The sequence below is a fragment of the Thalassophryne amazonica genome, chromosome 16, assembly GCF_902500255.1.
Source record: "Thalassophryne amazonica chromosome 16, fThaAma1.1, whole genome shotgun sequence".
Classification (NCBI taxonomy): Eukaryota; Metazoa; Chordata; class Actinopteri; order Batrachoidiformes; family Batrachoididae; genus Thalassophryne; species Thalassophryne amazonica.
Window position 1 is genome coordinate 68,728,408 of NC_047118.1, and position 17,983 is coordinate 68,746,390.

At 39.8% G+C, this 17,983-nt stretch overlaps 1 protein-coding gene across 1 annotated transcript in view; it reads left to right on the top strand.

The window, feature by feature from the left end:
* Positions 1-6,298: 6,298 nt before the first annotated feature.
* LOC117527682 (protein NLRC3-like) overlaps positions 6,299-17,983 on the top strand; it is a 48,882-nt gene continuing 37,197 nt past the window's right edge. Inside the window, 2 exon segments of the mRNA XM_034190136.1 lie at positions 6,299-6,413; positions 9,380-9,696. Of these exon segments, the coding sequence (XP_034046027.1) occupies positions 9,407-9,696 (290 nt within the window). The 5' untranslated portion in view covers positions 6,299-6,413; positions 9,380-9,406.

Genomic DNA, 17,983 nt, shown 5'->3' on the forward strand with positions numbered 1-17,983 from the left:
GTTATCTCTGTGATTTATAAAGAGGGAAAGGACCCCACTCTGTGCACCTCCTACAGGCCAATAAGTTTATTGTGTAATGATGTAAAGATCCTGAGTGCAATACTGGCAAAGAGAATTAAAACAGTGATAAATAAACTGATTGATCCAGATCAAACTGAATTTATGCCCGGAAGATTCGGAGTAAATAATATTAGGCGCACTCTCAATATTATACTCAACAAAAATATAAACGCAACACTTTTGGTTTTGCTCCCATTTTGTATGAGATGAACTCAAAGATCTAAAACTTTTTCCACATACACAATATCACCATTTCCCTCAAATATTGTTCACAAACCAGTCTAAATCTGTGATAGTGAGCACTTCTCCTTTGCTGAGATAATCCATCCCACCTCACAGGTGTGCCATACCAAGATGCTGATTAGACACCATGATTAGTGCACAAGTGTGCCTTAGACTGCCCACAATAAAAGGCCACTCTGAAAGGTGCAGTTTTATCACACAGCACAATGCCACAGATGTCGCAAGATTTGAGGGAGCGTGCAGTTGGCATGCTGACAGCAGGAATGTCAACCAGAGCTGTTGCTCGTGTATTGAATGTTCATTTCTCTACCATAAGCTGTCTCCAAAGGCGTTTCAGAGAATTTGGCAGTACATCCAACCAGCCTCACAACCGCAGACCACGTGTAACCACACCAGCCCAGGACCTCCACATCCAGCATGTTCACCTCCAAGATCGTCTGAGACCAGCCACTCGGACAGCTGCTGAAACAATCGGTTTGCATAACCAAAGAATTTCTGCACAAACTGTCAGAAACCGTCTCAGGGAAGCTCATCTGCATGCTCGTCGTCCTCATCAGGGTCTCGACCTGACTCCAGTTCGTCGTCATAACCGACTTGAGTGGGCAAATGCTCACATTCGCTGGCGTTTGGCACGTTGGAGAGGTGTTCTCTTCACGGATGATGCGAAGGAGATGTGTTGCACTGCATGAGGCAAATGGTGGTCACACCAGATACTGACTGGTATCCCCCCCAGTAAAACAAAACTGCACCTTTCAGAGTGGCCTTTTATTGTGGGCAGTCTAAGGCATACCTGTGCACTAATCATGGTGTCTAATCAGCATCTTGATATGGCACACCTGTGAGGTGGGATGGATTATCTCAGTAAAGGAGAAGTGCTCACTATCACAGATTTAGACTGGTTTGTGAACAATATTTGAGGGAAATGGTGATATTGTGTATGTGGAAAAAGTTTTAGATCTTTGAGTTCATCTCATACAAAATGGGAGCAAAACCAAAAGTGTTGCGTTTATATTTTTGTTGAGTTTATACCTACAGCCCGAGAACTACCCCACCCTTCAGTGCTTCTTGCCCTTGATGCTGAGAAGGCATTTGATAGGGTGGATTGGTCCTTTCTGAAACAAGTGTTAGAAAAGATGGGCTTTAATTCAATGTTTAATGACAGGTTTGATGTCTTATATTCAAATCCCAAATCCAGAGTGTGAGTAAATGGTTATATTTTAGATAGTTTTCTCTTGAAAATGGGAACCCGTCAGGGTTGCTGCCTTTTGCCAATTTTATTTGCTATCAGTATTGAACCTTTGGCCATGTTAATCAGGAATACCCACATATATTAGGAATACCAGATAAAATTAGATCTCACAAACTATCATTGTACGCAGATGATGTTTTATTAATATATTAGTAATCCCGCCACCTCAATACCTGTACTTTTAAATTGCCTCAAGACTTTCAGTAAAGTTTCCGGATATAAAGTAAATGAATCCAAATCTGACGCCATGATGATTAAGGGAACTTGGCCTGTGGAGCTGTCGCACAAAGTTAAATTTAACTGGTCTCCTCAAGGATTTCGATACTTAGGTATTATAATAACCACAGATCCCTCTCAACTATACAAAGAAAATATTGGAAAAGTAATCACTCAGCTCAAAAAAGATTTAGAAAGATGGGAAGTATTACCTCTATCACTCTTTCAGAGTGGAAACCATCAGAATGAATGTACTCCCACGATTGCTATATCTGTTCATGTCACTTCCTATTATGATTCCTGCCACTACATTTAAAAATATACAAAAAATGTTTTCTTCCTTTATTTGGCAAAAGAAAAAACCCAGGATTAAATTCTTTCAGCTGACCAGTAGTAAAGAAAATGGAGGTCTCAATCTACCTAACCTAAAATTATACTATTGGGCAGCACAATTAAGGAGTGCCGTGGAGTGGATAAAACAAACTGAAGAGACAACCTGGTTAACTGTGGAACAAAGTTCAATCTCTGAAATTCCATTGCAAGTTCTGCTTTTTAGTTCGAATGAAATTTGGAACAAAAACAAAATTACAAACTCTTGGATGAGATGTACCCACAAAGTATTAAATACTATACGGAAAAAAAATAAGAGCCCTGCTATCAATGTCCAGGGCAACAAGGATAATTGATATTTTAGACTTCTTACCTGTGAAAACTAATTCAAGATTCAAAGAGTGGAAAGATAAAGGCCTAACAGTTTTAAATGACTTATCTGAAGGAGAAATTATGTTATCCTTTAACCAACTACAAGAAAAATTTGATTTGAAATCTACTGACTTTTACAGATTCTTACAGTTGAGTAGTTATCTGATGTCACACAAAGAATGGTCCTTTCTTAAAATGCAAGCTAATGACTTAGAGGTTTTCTTAATTCAATCCTACAAAAAAGGAAGATATGAAAAACTAGTGTCAAATTTGTACAGATGTCTTCAATTGCTTTTTAAGGGGGGCTCTCCGGAGATAAAGGAAAAGTGGGAACTTGAAATTAATGTGGTAATTGATGACCAGGTCTGGGAGCAAATCTGTGAAAATGCTCGCAAAGTTACTAGTAGTCCAACTGGGAAAGAATTCGCATGGAAAGTAAATTTAAGATATTTTAAAACTCCACTTATTATTTCTAAATTTGACAAATCTAAGACAAACAAATGCTGGAGACAATGTGGACAAATTGCAGATCACACACGTATTCTGGGATTGTCCAAAATTAAAAACATTCTGGGAGGGAATTAGGCATGAAATTTCTAAAATTTTGCAGATTTATATCTATTGGGATCCAAAGGTGTTTGTCTTCGGGGTGCTCCCGTGTGATTACTTAAATAGAAATCATGTGCTCAAATGATTAGTACTTTATGGTTGAAACCACTGCCCCCTACTGTTGCACAATGGAAAGAAAGAGTAAAGTGTATATGATGGAAAAAATAACAGCAAGCCTCAATTTAACCATGGACCAATTCGAAAAAAAATGGAAACCAGTGAAAAATCATTTGGGATTGACATGATAAGATGAACAATATTGATGTACTTACACTACTTGATTTTTACTTGTTTAATTTCCTGGTAACTTATTTTTACGTTGTTGTTGCCGAGAAGTTCTTTAACTTTACATTATTATTTATGTGACACTTTTTGTTTTTGTTTTTGACTATTAAGACATTTCTGGATAAGAATTTGAGCTTCTTACTCTACAAATGCACATATGTAGGAACAACTGTAAAGCTTCAAAAAAAAAAAAAGGGGGGGGGGGGAATCCAGTCTGTTAATGATTAGCTGAAAGTTAACTGAACAGAATTGTTATCTGATACCAAACTGCTGAATTATGTAACTTGTAGTTACTGCATCACACATACGTTTGTATTTGACGTGTAGTGTACTCATTGGGCTTCCTACATCCCACCAAAGGCTTTAATCCAGCAGATCTGAGGCCTTATGTGCAAAGTGTGGAGACATACAAAAACGTGGTGTATAATGTGAAAACAAGAAGTCATCAGAGTGATGTGCATATCAGAGACATGCATCTAAACAATTAAAACACCCACGAGTTTGCAATTATATGGGTAAATACATAGTACAGTGGCCCTGAAGTGCAAAACACAACAGCAAATCGCACAGCACAACAGCAAAAGATAAACACAACATTAACCAAAACAGAAAAGGTAGGTACCTTCGGGCGACACGAATTGTCCCTGATTGGACGGTGGTCCGTCCTGTCTTGTGAACTGGAAGGTTTGCATGTTTTCAAAATTTGAGTGCTGCTAGTGAAAACATATGTGCTCTTAAACTTGAAGGTCGCGCGTGAGTGTCGTCACCGTCTTCTTTTAGCCTTTTCCCACAATCACTGCAGAAGTTTGGTTTTTCCTCAAACTGTGCCACAGTTTTGGCAATACATTGTGGCATGTTCATTTGTTTCTGTTCGTCTGGCGCCTGAGTATACGGTCTCCCGGTTCACAGGACAGGATGGACCACCGTCCAATCAGCGACGATTCGTGTCGCCCGAAGGTACCTACCTTTTCCATTTTGGTTAATGTTGTCGTTTCTCTTTTGGTGTCATGTTGTGTGATTTGCTGTTGTGCTGTGCGATTTGCTGTTGTGTTTTGCACTTCAGGGCCACCATACTGGAGCACGTGCAAAGTGATGAGAAGAATGGCATTACAATGGCTGTGTCAGCATTGTTAGAGGAGCTTGCAAATGGTGCAATCGTCATGATGACCACCACCCATGTTGGTGGTTGGGTGCAACATATCGTCATATTAATTATTGTTTGTGTTTTGAGCAGCAATGATTATTAATCTGTTAAATTAATGGGCAAACTTTTGATAATCAGTTAATCAATTTGTCTTTTTTTTAATATCCAGGGATCTCATTTCTGACCAACTGTGTAGCTTTCATACTAAAACTATAGCTATGAAGCTAAAAATGACCTACAAAAAAAAAAAAAAAAAGCTGAACACACACCTGCAAGCAAAGTTCTTGTAACACATGGCTCTGTCTCACATACTGTCCTCAACACTGGGGTTGGGGGTCAGTTCTCAGATACATTGTGATGTGGACGGTAAGCATTTCTAAAGGTCAATAAAAGGTTACACACAGTTGTGTTCAAAATAATAGTCTGTTTTAAAAAGTGAGTAAAGCTCAAAATCTTTATAATCTTTTATTTTCGAACATGCAAATGCACTGGGAACACTGCACATTCTATTCGAAATCAAAACACAAAGAAAAATTAATCAAATTTCTTATTACTTTACAGAAAGTGAATAAAAAAGAATATTAGGCTGTTTAAAAAAAACAGCAGTGTGTTTTTCTTACTGTGACCATTATTACACCCTTAGAGATGGGGCTTATTTAAGGACAAAGGCAGCAAATGTTGTATATGCTTCTTGTGCATTTCCCTCTGAAAATCTGTGAAATGGGTTGTTCCAGACATTGTTCAGAGGAATGGCGTACTTTGATTAGAAAGCTGAGTGGAGATAGGACAATATATGAAGAAGTGCAGAAAATGATAGGCTGCTCGGCTAAAATGATCTCAAATGTTCTAAACGGCAACCAAAACCAGAAAGACGTGGAAGAAAATGGAAAACCACCATTTGAATGGATCGAAGAACAGTCATAATGGCAAAGACTCAGACAATGATCAGCTCCAGGGTGATCAAAAAAGGTCTAAAGTTACCTGTGAGTACTGGAACTATTACAAGATGCCTATGTGAAGCCAAGTTATGGGTATGAAGCTGCACAAAGTCCCATTGTTGAAAAAACAACATGTGCTGAAGAGGTTACAATTACAGTTTTCCAAAGAACACACTGACTGGCCTAAAGAGAAATGGTACAGCATTTTGTGGACTGATGAAAGCAAGATTGTTATTTTTGGGTCTAGGGGCTGCAGTTCTATCTCCCAGCTGGTTTGGTAGATAGAAGAGTTAGAGAACTATGCTGAAAATAGGGAATTATGGGATGAGCTGCTTGCCCTACTGCCACTGCGAACAGGACCTGGATAACCAGCAGGAAATGAATAAATACTGTAATTCTACATTGTGTTTGTCAGTTCAAAATTCCACTTAAATTCAAGCATGATTCTCAATTTAAATATGATTTTTGCACAGCTAACAGCTAATAGATTAATGGAAACAATGACTGATTAATCAATCATGAAAATATTCATATGCTGCAGCGCAATATGCATTACGTAAGTAGGGTGTGTGTGACAGAGAGACACAGAGCTTATACAAGCTTATGCACAGTGCATCAATGCTCCATTTCAGGCTTTCATAAGTACTGAATTTTGAATTATTTTGCTATAAACAGTGATGTACAGTGCTTTCTATTTTTTGTTCAAGTTCATGTGCATATCATCATTAACTGTGTTTAAAAATAATTTTGCACAACAGGAAACACTGAAAGTGGAGTTTCCTGTCCTGTTGCATGTCTCTCACCCACCCTCACTAGACTGCGCCCGCCCACCCGCTCCCCGCTCACTTCCTGGCCCATTATAGCACTGTACGCTGCTCATCAGTTGTCACACACATGCACACAGCACAGGCTCAAACCGTCAACGTGGCACACACACATCACCAGAGGACTGCAAAAACACACAAAGGTAAGAAAAATAGCAGATTTTGTGTACGCAGGTTGACATCTGTTATGCACAGATACTTCTGTTGGTTTTGAAATACACAGCCCATGTGTTATCACCAGAGTGTGCAAAAAGTTAAAGCTTTCTAATCACTTGTCACAGTTTAGTGTTTAGTGTTGCAGAAGATGACTGCAGATATTTTTTTAAAAGGGTTTTACTTTCACTTTGCCATCTGCCTTTGGCGTGTGTGTGTGTGTCTGTTCCTGCGGGTGTGCTGTGAATCTGAGATACCAGCTACGTAACACAGAAACAACTTTCTATGAAATCTGAACAATTTAAAGTTTTTAGTGTAGAGCAAACAATGTTTCTGTCACTACCCTCTGGGTGACCTTTGAACTGCTGTGCAGCAATCCACCAAGCGCTGTTTATCGAAGAGACTAAAATTAGTTTTTGTTTTTTTTTTCCTCAAAGCCAGCGTCATTCTCTTCACTGCTAAATCACCCCACACACATTGTAACCAAAAAATGTATTTATTGTTGCACTCCACTGGTGTATTGTGGATTGTAGGACTCAGTGCGGCCCTTGTAGGAGCTGCTTGTGTGATCGAGCCATGTTCACCAGCATGGAAATTGTGTTGGGTGAAATGAGACACATTTCCCCCAATCTGACAGCGTGGTGTGCGCCGTTTCATACTCGCTAACCTCTACATGGTTTCGGTTGCATCATCGGAAATGCAAGAGAGAAGGTCCAAACAGGAGGTGCCTTGACACTTGCACGCATTTTAGCTCCGCACTCTTGCGCACTTCATTGTGACAGTGCCACCCGCTGTGTTCCCAGCTGAATGCCACACTTTGTAAGCTGGACGCCGTGTATATAAAATATTTTGTAGCAGAATAATCATTTTCTCTTAGAGTTTAGCTGTTGAAAATGCCTCTAATTACTTCCGGAATAATAGAGGACTGTTTCAGCTGCTGCTTTTTTCTCTCTCTCCTGCACTTCATGAGGTGGAGAACGCATTTGGAATAGCCTAAAAGGTAATTATTTGTAATATGTATATTGCATTAGCTTAGTAAAACAGTTGCATGTTCATTCCTTCTTATGAGTAGCTGTAAAAGTATGTTTATGATAGATTTAACATCTCGTTATAATCATTCAGATGCACCCTGATGCGGTGTGCTGACACAATCACTCCCACTCACGCAGTGTTTTTTAATTGTTTGAGCAATGTTCACATGAAGTTCACATAATTAATGAGTGACAGAGATTTTGAACATTTCAAAATTTTCTTTGGGAACTTGCACAAAGCCACGCACAGTTTACAATGGTTTGAGACTAGTTCACTCTCCTGCACGGCAGAGCGTATGTAAGTTCGCAAATCAAATTTCTGCAAGTGTCAAGGTGCCAAGTGGAGTAATTCACAAGCACTGATACACAGTTCAGTCCTCCTGACAGAAGAAGCATCACCAGGAGGTCGAGAAAGCCCTAAGAAGTAAAGGAGTCAATAGACAAATGGGCAAAACTAACTTTACTGTCAAATAGGCATAGTGGAATGGGCCTGTGCAGGCATGAAGATGAACTCAGGGATGATAAATCTCTACTTTGTGGGATTGGGGGTGCAGGGTAAATGGGGGTCTCTGGCATTATTTATTAGTCTAGCTGCAGATGGAAAAAGCTGTTTTTGTGTTTTGATGTTTTAGTGCTGGTGGACCTCAACCATCTGCCAGAGGGGAGGGTAACAAAAATTTTGTGTCTTGGGTAAGAGTAATCGGCCACTATCTTCCTGGACGCATTCAGGTCCTGTAGAGATGGCAGACTGCAGACGATCACCTTCGCTGCTGCATGGATAATAACAGATAATGCAGTCTGGTCCTGTCCTTAGCATACCAGGCAGTGATGGAGGAGATGATGGACTCAATGATGGCAGTGCAGAAGTTCACCATTATTTATCACTGTTTTTGGCAGGTTCAACTTCCATAGCTGCCGCAGAAAGTACATCCTCTATTGTACTCTCTTGGTGAGAGAGCTGACATTCAGCTTCCCCTTGAGGTTCTGGGCGATGTTGATCCCCAGGTAACAGAAAGACTCTACAATGGTGACTGGGGAGTCACACAGGGTGATGGGGTTGGCCGGGACTGGGCTCTTCCTAGAGTCAACAACCATCTCCACTGTGTTGAGGGCATTAAGCTCCAGATTGTTCTGTTTGCACCAAGATACTAGGTGATTGATCTCCCATCTGTAGGCAGACTCATCATGATCAGAGATGAGTCTGGTGAGGGTTGTATTGTTCGTGAATGTCAGGAGCTTTACAGACTGGTGGCTGGAGGTGCAGCTGTTTGTGTACAGGGAGAAGAGTGGCGGGGAAGGAACATAGGCTTGGAGGGATACGGTACTGAGGTCCGTGTGTTGGAGACGTGCTCCCCCAGCTTCACGTGCTGCCTTCTGTTGAACAGGAAGTCAGTGATCCACTTGCAGGTGGAGTTGGGCACGCCAAGCTGAGAGAGCTTGTCCTGCAGCAGGGTTGGGATGATCGTATTGAAAGCAGAGCTGAAGTCCACAAACAGGGTTAGGGTTAACAGAAACAGGTGTTATTTGAGCATTCATCAACTTTCCCAGTCTTTTGTTGCCTTGTCCCAGCTTTTTAAAATGTGTTGCAGGCATCCATTTCAAAATGAGCAAATATTTGCACAAAAACGAAAAAGCCTATCAGTTTGAACATTAAATATCTTGTCTTTGTGGTGTATTCAACTAAATATAGGTTGAAGAGGATTTGCAAATCATTGTATTCTGTTTTTATTTACATCTCAGACAACGTCCCAACTTCATTGGAATTGGGGTTGTACATATCTCTCATCCAATTCATACTACAGTATCCGGGCATAGACCTCAGGGTCTGTACAGGGCCCACTTCAACTCCTGTCCCTCAGAGTTTTATAAGTCGATTGTTCTTGCAGTGTGTAACTGCTGATTTATAGTGTGTCTCAAAATGACAGAGTGAATGAACTGAGCCTGAAGAAACCATGGGAGGTCAGTACTCCATTTTCAGGAGGAGTAAAACAAAGGACAAGGAGAAAAGACGTGGAAAGAAACACATCTGCACCACGGTGAAGGACAAGTCCTCTCTTATTCCAAAAACACAGTCTCTGCTGAAGGAGGAGGAGCCAGTCACAGAGAGGAAAGAGGAGGAGTTTTCACATCTGCCACAAGTGGAATCTTCCTCTGAAAACACACAGGATGGAATTGACAACAGCAGCAGTATGAAGGAGAGCAGCACTGTGACACATCAGTGTGCTGCTGAACTTCACCCAGGGTGAGACTTCACTGAGTCTGTATGTTTAACATTTCAAAGCAGTGCAGGTAGATGACAGATCCTGCAGTTTGATCCACATATGTTTACACATTGACACAGTTTTTATTATTATTACGTCCACCGACATAATAAAATCATCAGCGTTTAGTTATTTATATATTTGTCTGTCTGTAATCATAATCCTGTTAGCAGGATTACATCACAACTATGACACGGATTTTGACAAAATTTTCAACACAGATACATATTAGGCCATGGAAGACTCCATTACATTTTGGAGGTGATTTGGATCCAGATCTGGATTCTGGATCAAGTTTCACTTTATATATGCTTTGAAGGATTACATCAAAACTACTCACCGGATCCTCACCAAATTTGCATAAAGGATAGATGTTAGGGCATGAAAGACTCCACTGAATTTTGGAGATGATTCCGATCTGGATCCAGATTTTGGATCAAGATTTCCCTTTATATAGGCTTTGAATTATTATTTCAAAACTACTTCATAGATACTTACCAAATTTGCACCACAGATAGATATTATGGCATGGAAGACTCCACTGAATTTTGGAAGTGTTAATGCTTCAGTGGAGAATTAGCATGGCTAAAACCTTTCTCCCCCCCGTTTTAGTCATGCTAATGCTCCCCTGAAGCATTTGCTCAATAAAAGTCTGAAGGACCTAAATGACATGGTGAGATGCTAAAGAGCTTCAATCGTTCATGTCTACGACATATACATATTAGTAAGAAGAAGAGCAATCAGGGTTTCCTGAAGTGCACCAATCCGAATCCTGATATCCAGGGGGGAAGATAAACTGGGACACCGGATCAAACTTTGTCAATCGATAAAGGATGCCATCCTACATAAATCTCTCAAACATGAAAGAAATTTTTATCTTTTTTGACAGAGTTATGAATTTTTGAAAAATTTGTTCAATGTTGAAGACAGGGATTTTTCCAATTTTCCAAGATTTTTCCTGAGTTTGACCCTGAAAACTGAATCAGTTCTTGCCTATCAGGATATGAATCATTTCATTTCATAACAATATATGAAAAATTGTGGGCTCCAGGCTGTTCCAAACAAACAGACAAGCAAACAAATGGGCGAAAACATAACCTCCTCCAACTTCGTCAGCAGAGGTAGTAATACAAGCGAAGTGGTGTGCAGCAGCACAATACTCGTTCATGGCACAGGGAGTCCCAAACAGGAAGTTCTAAATTTTGAGTCCACAGTGAAACAGGAAATGTTAAATGTTGAACACTTCCTGGATCCCACGAGATGAGATCTCACGGGAATTAAGTGCTAAGTTGTGACTGAAACAGGATATGCCAAGTTTTGAGTCCACAGTGAAACAGGGACTGTTAAATGTTGAACACTTCCTGGCATGGATAGAGCTAGAGTGGAAGCCAGGGTTGCACTGGAGTCCCTTGAAATCTGATTGGATACAGATGATTGACATGTCACGTCCCTGCACATCTGATTGAAAAGAGCTGCGTTTTGAAATCAGTGACACATACTGACTGCTAGCTTTCTCCTGTACAGTAGTGAAGGCTGTGTACCAGAAAAAGTTCTAATCTACCTTAGTAGTAGGGTTGGGTATCACGAACCGGTTCTTTTTGAGTATCGTTAAGAAATGATTTGATCCACCGATATCAATAGCCTTTTTGCTTAACGATTCCCTTATTGGTCCTTCAGAGCAGCCGTTGTTTTTGAGGGTGTTTGTCGGGAAAATGATCATTCCTCTACGTTGATTACAGACCCTGCAGCGGCTTGTAATCAACTGTTTCTGCAGCACGACACCACTTTGAAGTGTGAACCATTGAAGCAAAGCTTCGATCCACTAGTTCGTTGGTTCTTCGATTCACTGCTCTTCAGAAATGGCAAGTCCGCTTCTTAACCCCTGTCAAACCCATTAAAATATCGTGAGTCACTTTTGTGTGGATTAAAGTCACTAACTGGAACTCTTGTCTTGTTGCAGTCAAGAAATGAGAATCGTCCTCCATTTCATTGGCACAGCTCCAAATACTGCACGGCTCTCTGCCAAGACAGAGTCCGGTCGGAATTAATAAAAGAATTGCCGCTTTAACTAAAATGACACCTTTTTACATACGTTGTAATAGAGACAAGAAACTACAACAGACTAAAACATTTTTTTTTTTCTCCCAAAATGAGACTAGCTGCATTCTTTATTAATTACATCCTGACTTGCAGTGCAGCCGGCTGCAAGAGCTCACTCAGCTCAGGTGTATGGAAAGACATTCATGCCAATAATGTCTGAAAGGAAATGCTTTTGACAATAACTACAGATTTTGTTTATTTCTATTTATGTCCATAGATCAAGGATCCACCATGTAGAGTTTATTATGTCCAAAGTTTAAGGATCCAGTGAACAATTTCTTATTTGTTTACTTTAAGACTCAATAAAATGCTGTTCAATTTTAATTTAATCGGCTTATAAAGCACCAAATCACAACAAAAGGCACCTAAAGGCACCTCACATAGAACAGTTCAACATAAAAAAATTAAAATAAATAAAAATTTAAAATTCAAATACATAATTAAAAACAGAAGTAAAAGAATAAAACAGATAACAAATAAAAACTATTCATAAGAAAGAGAATAAAAATAGCCTTTAAGTCTTGACTTAAAAATGTCCACGGACTCCGACTGCCTCAGTCGCAGGAAGACCGTTCTACAGAGTGGGTACACGATAAGAAAAAGCTGTTTGACCCGCTGACATAGAAAACCTGTAAAGCCTGCTTTTGGTACACAAAAAATTCTCAAGAGGTATCGATAAGGGAATCGATAAGGAATCAGATCGATAAGCAGAATCGATAATGGTATCGACATCGAAAGAATCTTATCGATACCCATCCCTACATAGTAGAAGAAGAAAAATGTTTCTCAAATTTGAACTGAACACATACAGCTACAATTTGCCAGCAAGTACATCTGAAATGCAAGTCTAGATTTGATGCTTTTGTGAAAGAAATTTTTGTATTTTTTCATAATTGATGGAAATGAAGCCTAAGACATATTCAGTGACTTGGAAATGTTCATGTTTCCATCCCCTGACTTGTCTGAAGAAAACTGGCAATAAAACTATTTACAGGTATTATCAATTCTTAGAGATCTGAGGACGTTTGAGTTTGAGGAAGATAATTTTAGAAATTTTTAGTCTTTATATTTTTTTGTATTTCTTGTATTTGAAATGAATAATGCTTAAAAAGGTGGGGAGTCTGGGGGAGCAGAGCCCCCCTGCAGAAGCTGACAGGCAAAAAAGACAAATGCTTAAAAAGGCAGGAGTCTGGGAGGGCGGATATGCTGACCTGGATATCTCCCCCCCTCACCCCTGAAAAGCAAGTCTGCTGTAGCATTATCACCCATTTCATCCTACCCAAATTTATACATGGCTGACAAGGGTGGAAACAACATTGATATTATATGCCTCAATGATGTGGTCTTTCCCTGGATTGATTGTAGGCCATTTGATAAAAAGCCTATTCCCATCTTTACCACTTATCTACTTGTGGATGCACAAAGGTTGGCTATAGAAGCAAGATCCTTCAGTGTGAAATGACTGATCCCTCTTTTGTGTAAATTCTCTCAATTCTGATGTACAGTTTCTTCCCTGGTCAAGTATTATCTGACCTTCCCATGTAAGGATGCGGTGGTGGGTAAGATATCCTGACCTGGGTACCTTCACCTCACCCCTGCAAAGCAAGTCTGCTGGAGCATTATCACCCATTTCATCCGACTCAGATTTATGTACATAGCTGAAACAGTGAAAAACAACATTAAACGTGTATGTCACAGGGATGTGGTCTTGCCCTGGACTGATTGTAGGCAATTTGATAAAAAGCCTATTCCCATCTTGAACACATATCTACTTGTGGATGCACAAAGGTTAGCTATAGAAGCAAGGTCCTCTATTCTTGCCTGATACCAGGAGCGGCTGGACCCGCGAAACAGACTCCCAGACTTTTTTTTTTTTTTTTTTTTAATATTTATTTCATTCATTTAAAAGAAAAACAGAAAAGCAAAAAACAAAAGCACCACAATACCAGAATGAAAAGGAGCAGAAAGAAGAACAAGTCTTATGATTTCTGCCCCTTTTAACAATACAATCTTTCAATATACAGCATCATAGTCAACATTATTTAACAGATTGCATTTCTTTAACTTGTCACATACCACTGACCCATTTCATAATTATGACCATTAATTGATTACATCACTGACAGGTTACATTTAAACTTAAGACACTCCAAACATTATTAACAGTTTACTTTTTTTTTTTTTTTTTTACTTTCTTGCAGCCCACTGACTTACTTCATAGTTTCATACTTACTTAATACATCTAATTTAATATGTTTTTTAAATAATTTAAGCGACCTTAATTCTTTAATTTCTTTATTAAGATTGTTCCATAATTTGACACCATTTACTGCAATACTCCTTTCCTTTACATTGGTTCGAAATCTTGGTTTTTTAAAGACTTCTATTCCTTTCAATTTATAACTACTTACTCTTTTTTCAAACATATTTTGAATGTTTGTTGGTAAAGTATTTTTATTAACTTGGTACATCGTTTGTAATATTTTCAAATCAACTAAATCATGAAATTTAAGTACCCTATACTTAATTTACTTGGTTTAGGCATGTGAATAATCATGGTCTTTATTCCAGGCTCAGGTTCAGCACACAGGTGATCAGCCAGCGGAGCAGAAGTACAATATGGGTTAGACAAAAACGCAGTCATATTCAGGCAGGGTTCAAAGGCACGAGCAAACATAGTTTTCAAGGATGAGGCAAAAAGACGTGGTCGAGGAGGACAGAGCAAAACACGGTACACAGCAAGGCAAGAAATCAGGACAAAATACAAAAGCTGGGATGTGTGCATGAAGCGACAACAAACTGGCAAATGTGTGGTGGCTGGGTGGAGATTAAATAGGCATGTGTTAACAAGGTGCACATGAGGAATAATCTAGGAGGGGGTGTGGCTGGTGAACAAAGAGTATGGATGGGACAAGATGGTGTGAAAGGGAGTGCGCAAAGTGGAGTGATGTAATAGACAAAGATACAGTAGTGTTCAGAATAATAGTAGTGCTATGTGACTAAAAAGATTAATCCAGGTTTTGAGTATATTTCTTATTGTTACATGGGAAACAAGGTACCAGTAGATTCAGTAGATTCTCACAAATCCAACAAGACCAAGCATTCATGATATGCACACTCTTAAGGCTATGAAATTGGTATATTAGTAAAAAAAGTAGAAAAGGGGGTGTTCACAATAATAGTAGCATCTGCTGTTGACGCTACAAACTCAAAACTATTATGTTCAAACTGCTTTTTTTTAGCAATCCTGTGAATCACTAAACTAGTATTTAGTTGTATAACCACAGTTTTTCATGATTTCTTCACATCTGCAAGGCATTAATTTTGTTGGTTTGGAGCCAAGCTTTTGCTCATTTACTAGTGTGCTTGGGGTCATTGTCTTGTTGAAACACCCATTTCAAGGGCATGTCCTCTTCAGCATAAGGCAACATGACCTCTTCAATATTTTGACATATCCAAACTGATCCATGATATCTGGTATGCGATATATAGGCCCAACACCATAGTAGGAGAAACACGCCCATATCATGATGTTTGCACCACCATGCTTCACTGTCTTCAGTGTGAACTGTGGCTTGAATTCAGAGTTTGCGGGTTGTCTCACAAACTGTCTGCGGCCCATGGACCCAAAAAGAACAGTTTTACTCTCATCAGTCCACAAAATATTCCTCCATTTCTCTTTAGGCCAGTTGATATGTTCTTTGGCAAATTGTAACCTCTTCTGCACGTCTTTTATTTAACAAAGGGACTTTGCGGGGGATTTTTGCAAATAAATTAGCTTCACACAGGCATCTTCTAACTGTCACAGCACTAACTCCAGACTGTCTTTGATCATGCTGGAGCTGATCAATGGGTGAGCCTTTGCCATTCTGGTTATTCTTCTATCCATTTTGATGGGTGTTTTCCATTTTCTTCCATGCATCTCTGTTTTTTTGTCCATTTTAAAGCATTGGAGATCATTGTAGATTAACAGCCTATCATTTTTTGCACCTGCGTATAAGTTTTCCCCTCTCCAATCAACTTTTTAATCAAACTACACTGTTCTTCTGAACAATGTCTTGAACGTCGCATTTTCCTCAGGCTTTCAAAGAGAAAAGCATGTTCAACAGGTGCTGGCTTCATCCTTAAATAGGAGACACCTGATTCACACCTGTTTGTTCCACAAAACTGACGAACTCACTGACTGAATGCCACACTACTGTTATTATGAACACCCCCTTTTCTACTTTTTTTTACTAATAGCCCAATTTCATAGCCTTAAGAGTGTGCGTATCATGAATGCTTGGTCTTGTTGGATTTGTGAGAATCTACTGAATCTACTGGTACCTTGTTTCCCATGTAACAATAAGAAATATACTCAAAACTTGGATTAATCTTTTTAGTCACATAGCACTACTATTATCCTGAACACTACTGTATGTGAACAGGTGCCAAGAGCGTGAGTAAATGAGAACACAAAGCAGACTGGGGCAAAGTGGAGAGACAGCTGCCGCAAAATGCACCTGCCCTTGTTGACAAAGTGTGACAGCAGGGCACAAAGCTAGTGGAGTGACGTGACAACACAGACAGAGATGTGAGAGGGATGAAAACATAGAGCAGATGCAGAGCGTGGAGTGAAACAGAGAACTAAGAACAGAGCTACAACTGAAGACAAAATAAACTATAACACCGAACTGGAACATGACAAACTGATCAGAAAACATGGAGCAGAGATACTGAAGGAAAACTAAACAAGTATTAATAGCAAAATAAACAAGTGATAACCTAATGAAAACTGCATGAGAAAATAGAGATAAATACTAAAATTAAATTAAACCAAAACTGACTTAACAAGGTGGTAAAACAAACCATAAGAAAAAGCAGTGACTAAATAATAACAGAAAACAAATCCTGACATAACTGTACAACAAATATTACAAATGAGAGGAACTAGATAAAACAAGTGATAAACAATAAATAAAAACACAACTGACTGAAGAAAACTAGAACAGAACGAAAGGCCAAAGAAAAAAGTAACAAGGAAAACAAGTGACAAATCAAAACAGAACTGTTGTGAAAGTGTAGGAACACGGACCCACAACAGGGGGCGCAAATGAACGGACAATGGAGTAAGTCAAATAACAAAGCTTTACTGTTGTGAAACTCGCACAACAAACACAACAGATAACAATTTTGGGAACAAGCCGAATTCCAATGGTGTCGTGTGGGCAGGCTCGAAGGTAGGAGACGTCTGTCCAAGTCGAACCGGAACCACTCGATTTCCACCGCCACCGAACCCCGGGAATACTGGAGCCGCCAAGTCCCGAACTCCCAGGTGACCACTGCCTCCGCTTGTCGGATCTGGTACTGCTGGCGAGGAACAAAAACAGTCAGAGGTGGGTGCGCTGCACCCAGCAACACGGACGGTGGTAACACCACCTCCCCCTCTCGTCAAGTAAACACTGAAGTGCAGGAGTGTGAGTACTTATCCAACACTGTCTCCTGCTGCTCTTCTCTCTCTCTGTATAAAGGCAAAAAGTATTCAAGGTTGATATAGTCGGCTGGATACGTTACCTCCTCGGTAGAAACGATATCTCGGCAATCAGGTGGAGATGCCGTCCTGCTGATATACCCCTCTGATGATTGCTGTCAGCTGTCTCAGGTGATGGGTGACAGCTGTCACCCTGGCTGCTCCTGTGAGGCGGCAGCGCCCTCTGGTGCCTGGAGCCCGCACTCCAGGCAGGGCGCCCTCTGGTGGTGGTGGGCCAGCAGTACCTCCTCTTCAGCGGCCCACACAACAAGAACAGAGAATAATCACATGATGAAAATAAAATAACTAGTAAATCAAGACCGGACATGTGAAGGAGGAAAAAGAAAGAGGGAAAACCCGAATCAAACCCCAGATTCAGCCAAAATCGTGACATTGTAGAGTTTATTTGGGAGGGGGATTTAAAGATACTTCAGAATAGGAAATATTACAGAAAGAATACTAATTTTGTTCACTGTCAATCAAACTGTGCTTCATCTGGGACCATAAAACATCTATGAAATATAGAGTTCAGCAGTTGCTTTATCCTGAGTGGAAGGTTGCCACATCATTGTTTAATATTGCTAATTTTATAGTGGGATGAATTTGACAATATATAGTACAGAATTCTTGATATTGGGGTGGCTGGTATCCAGGTCAAG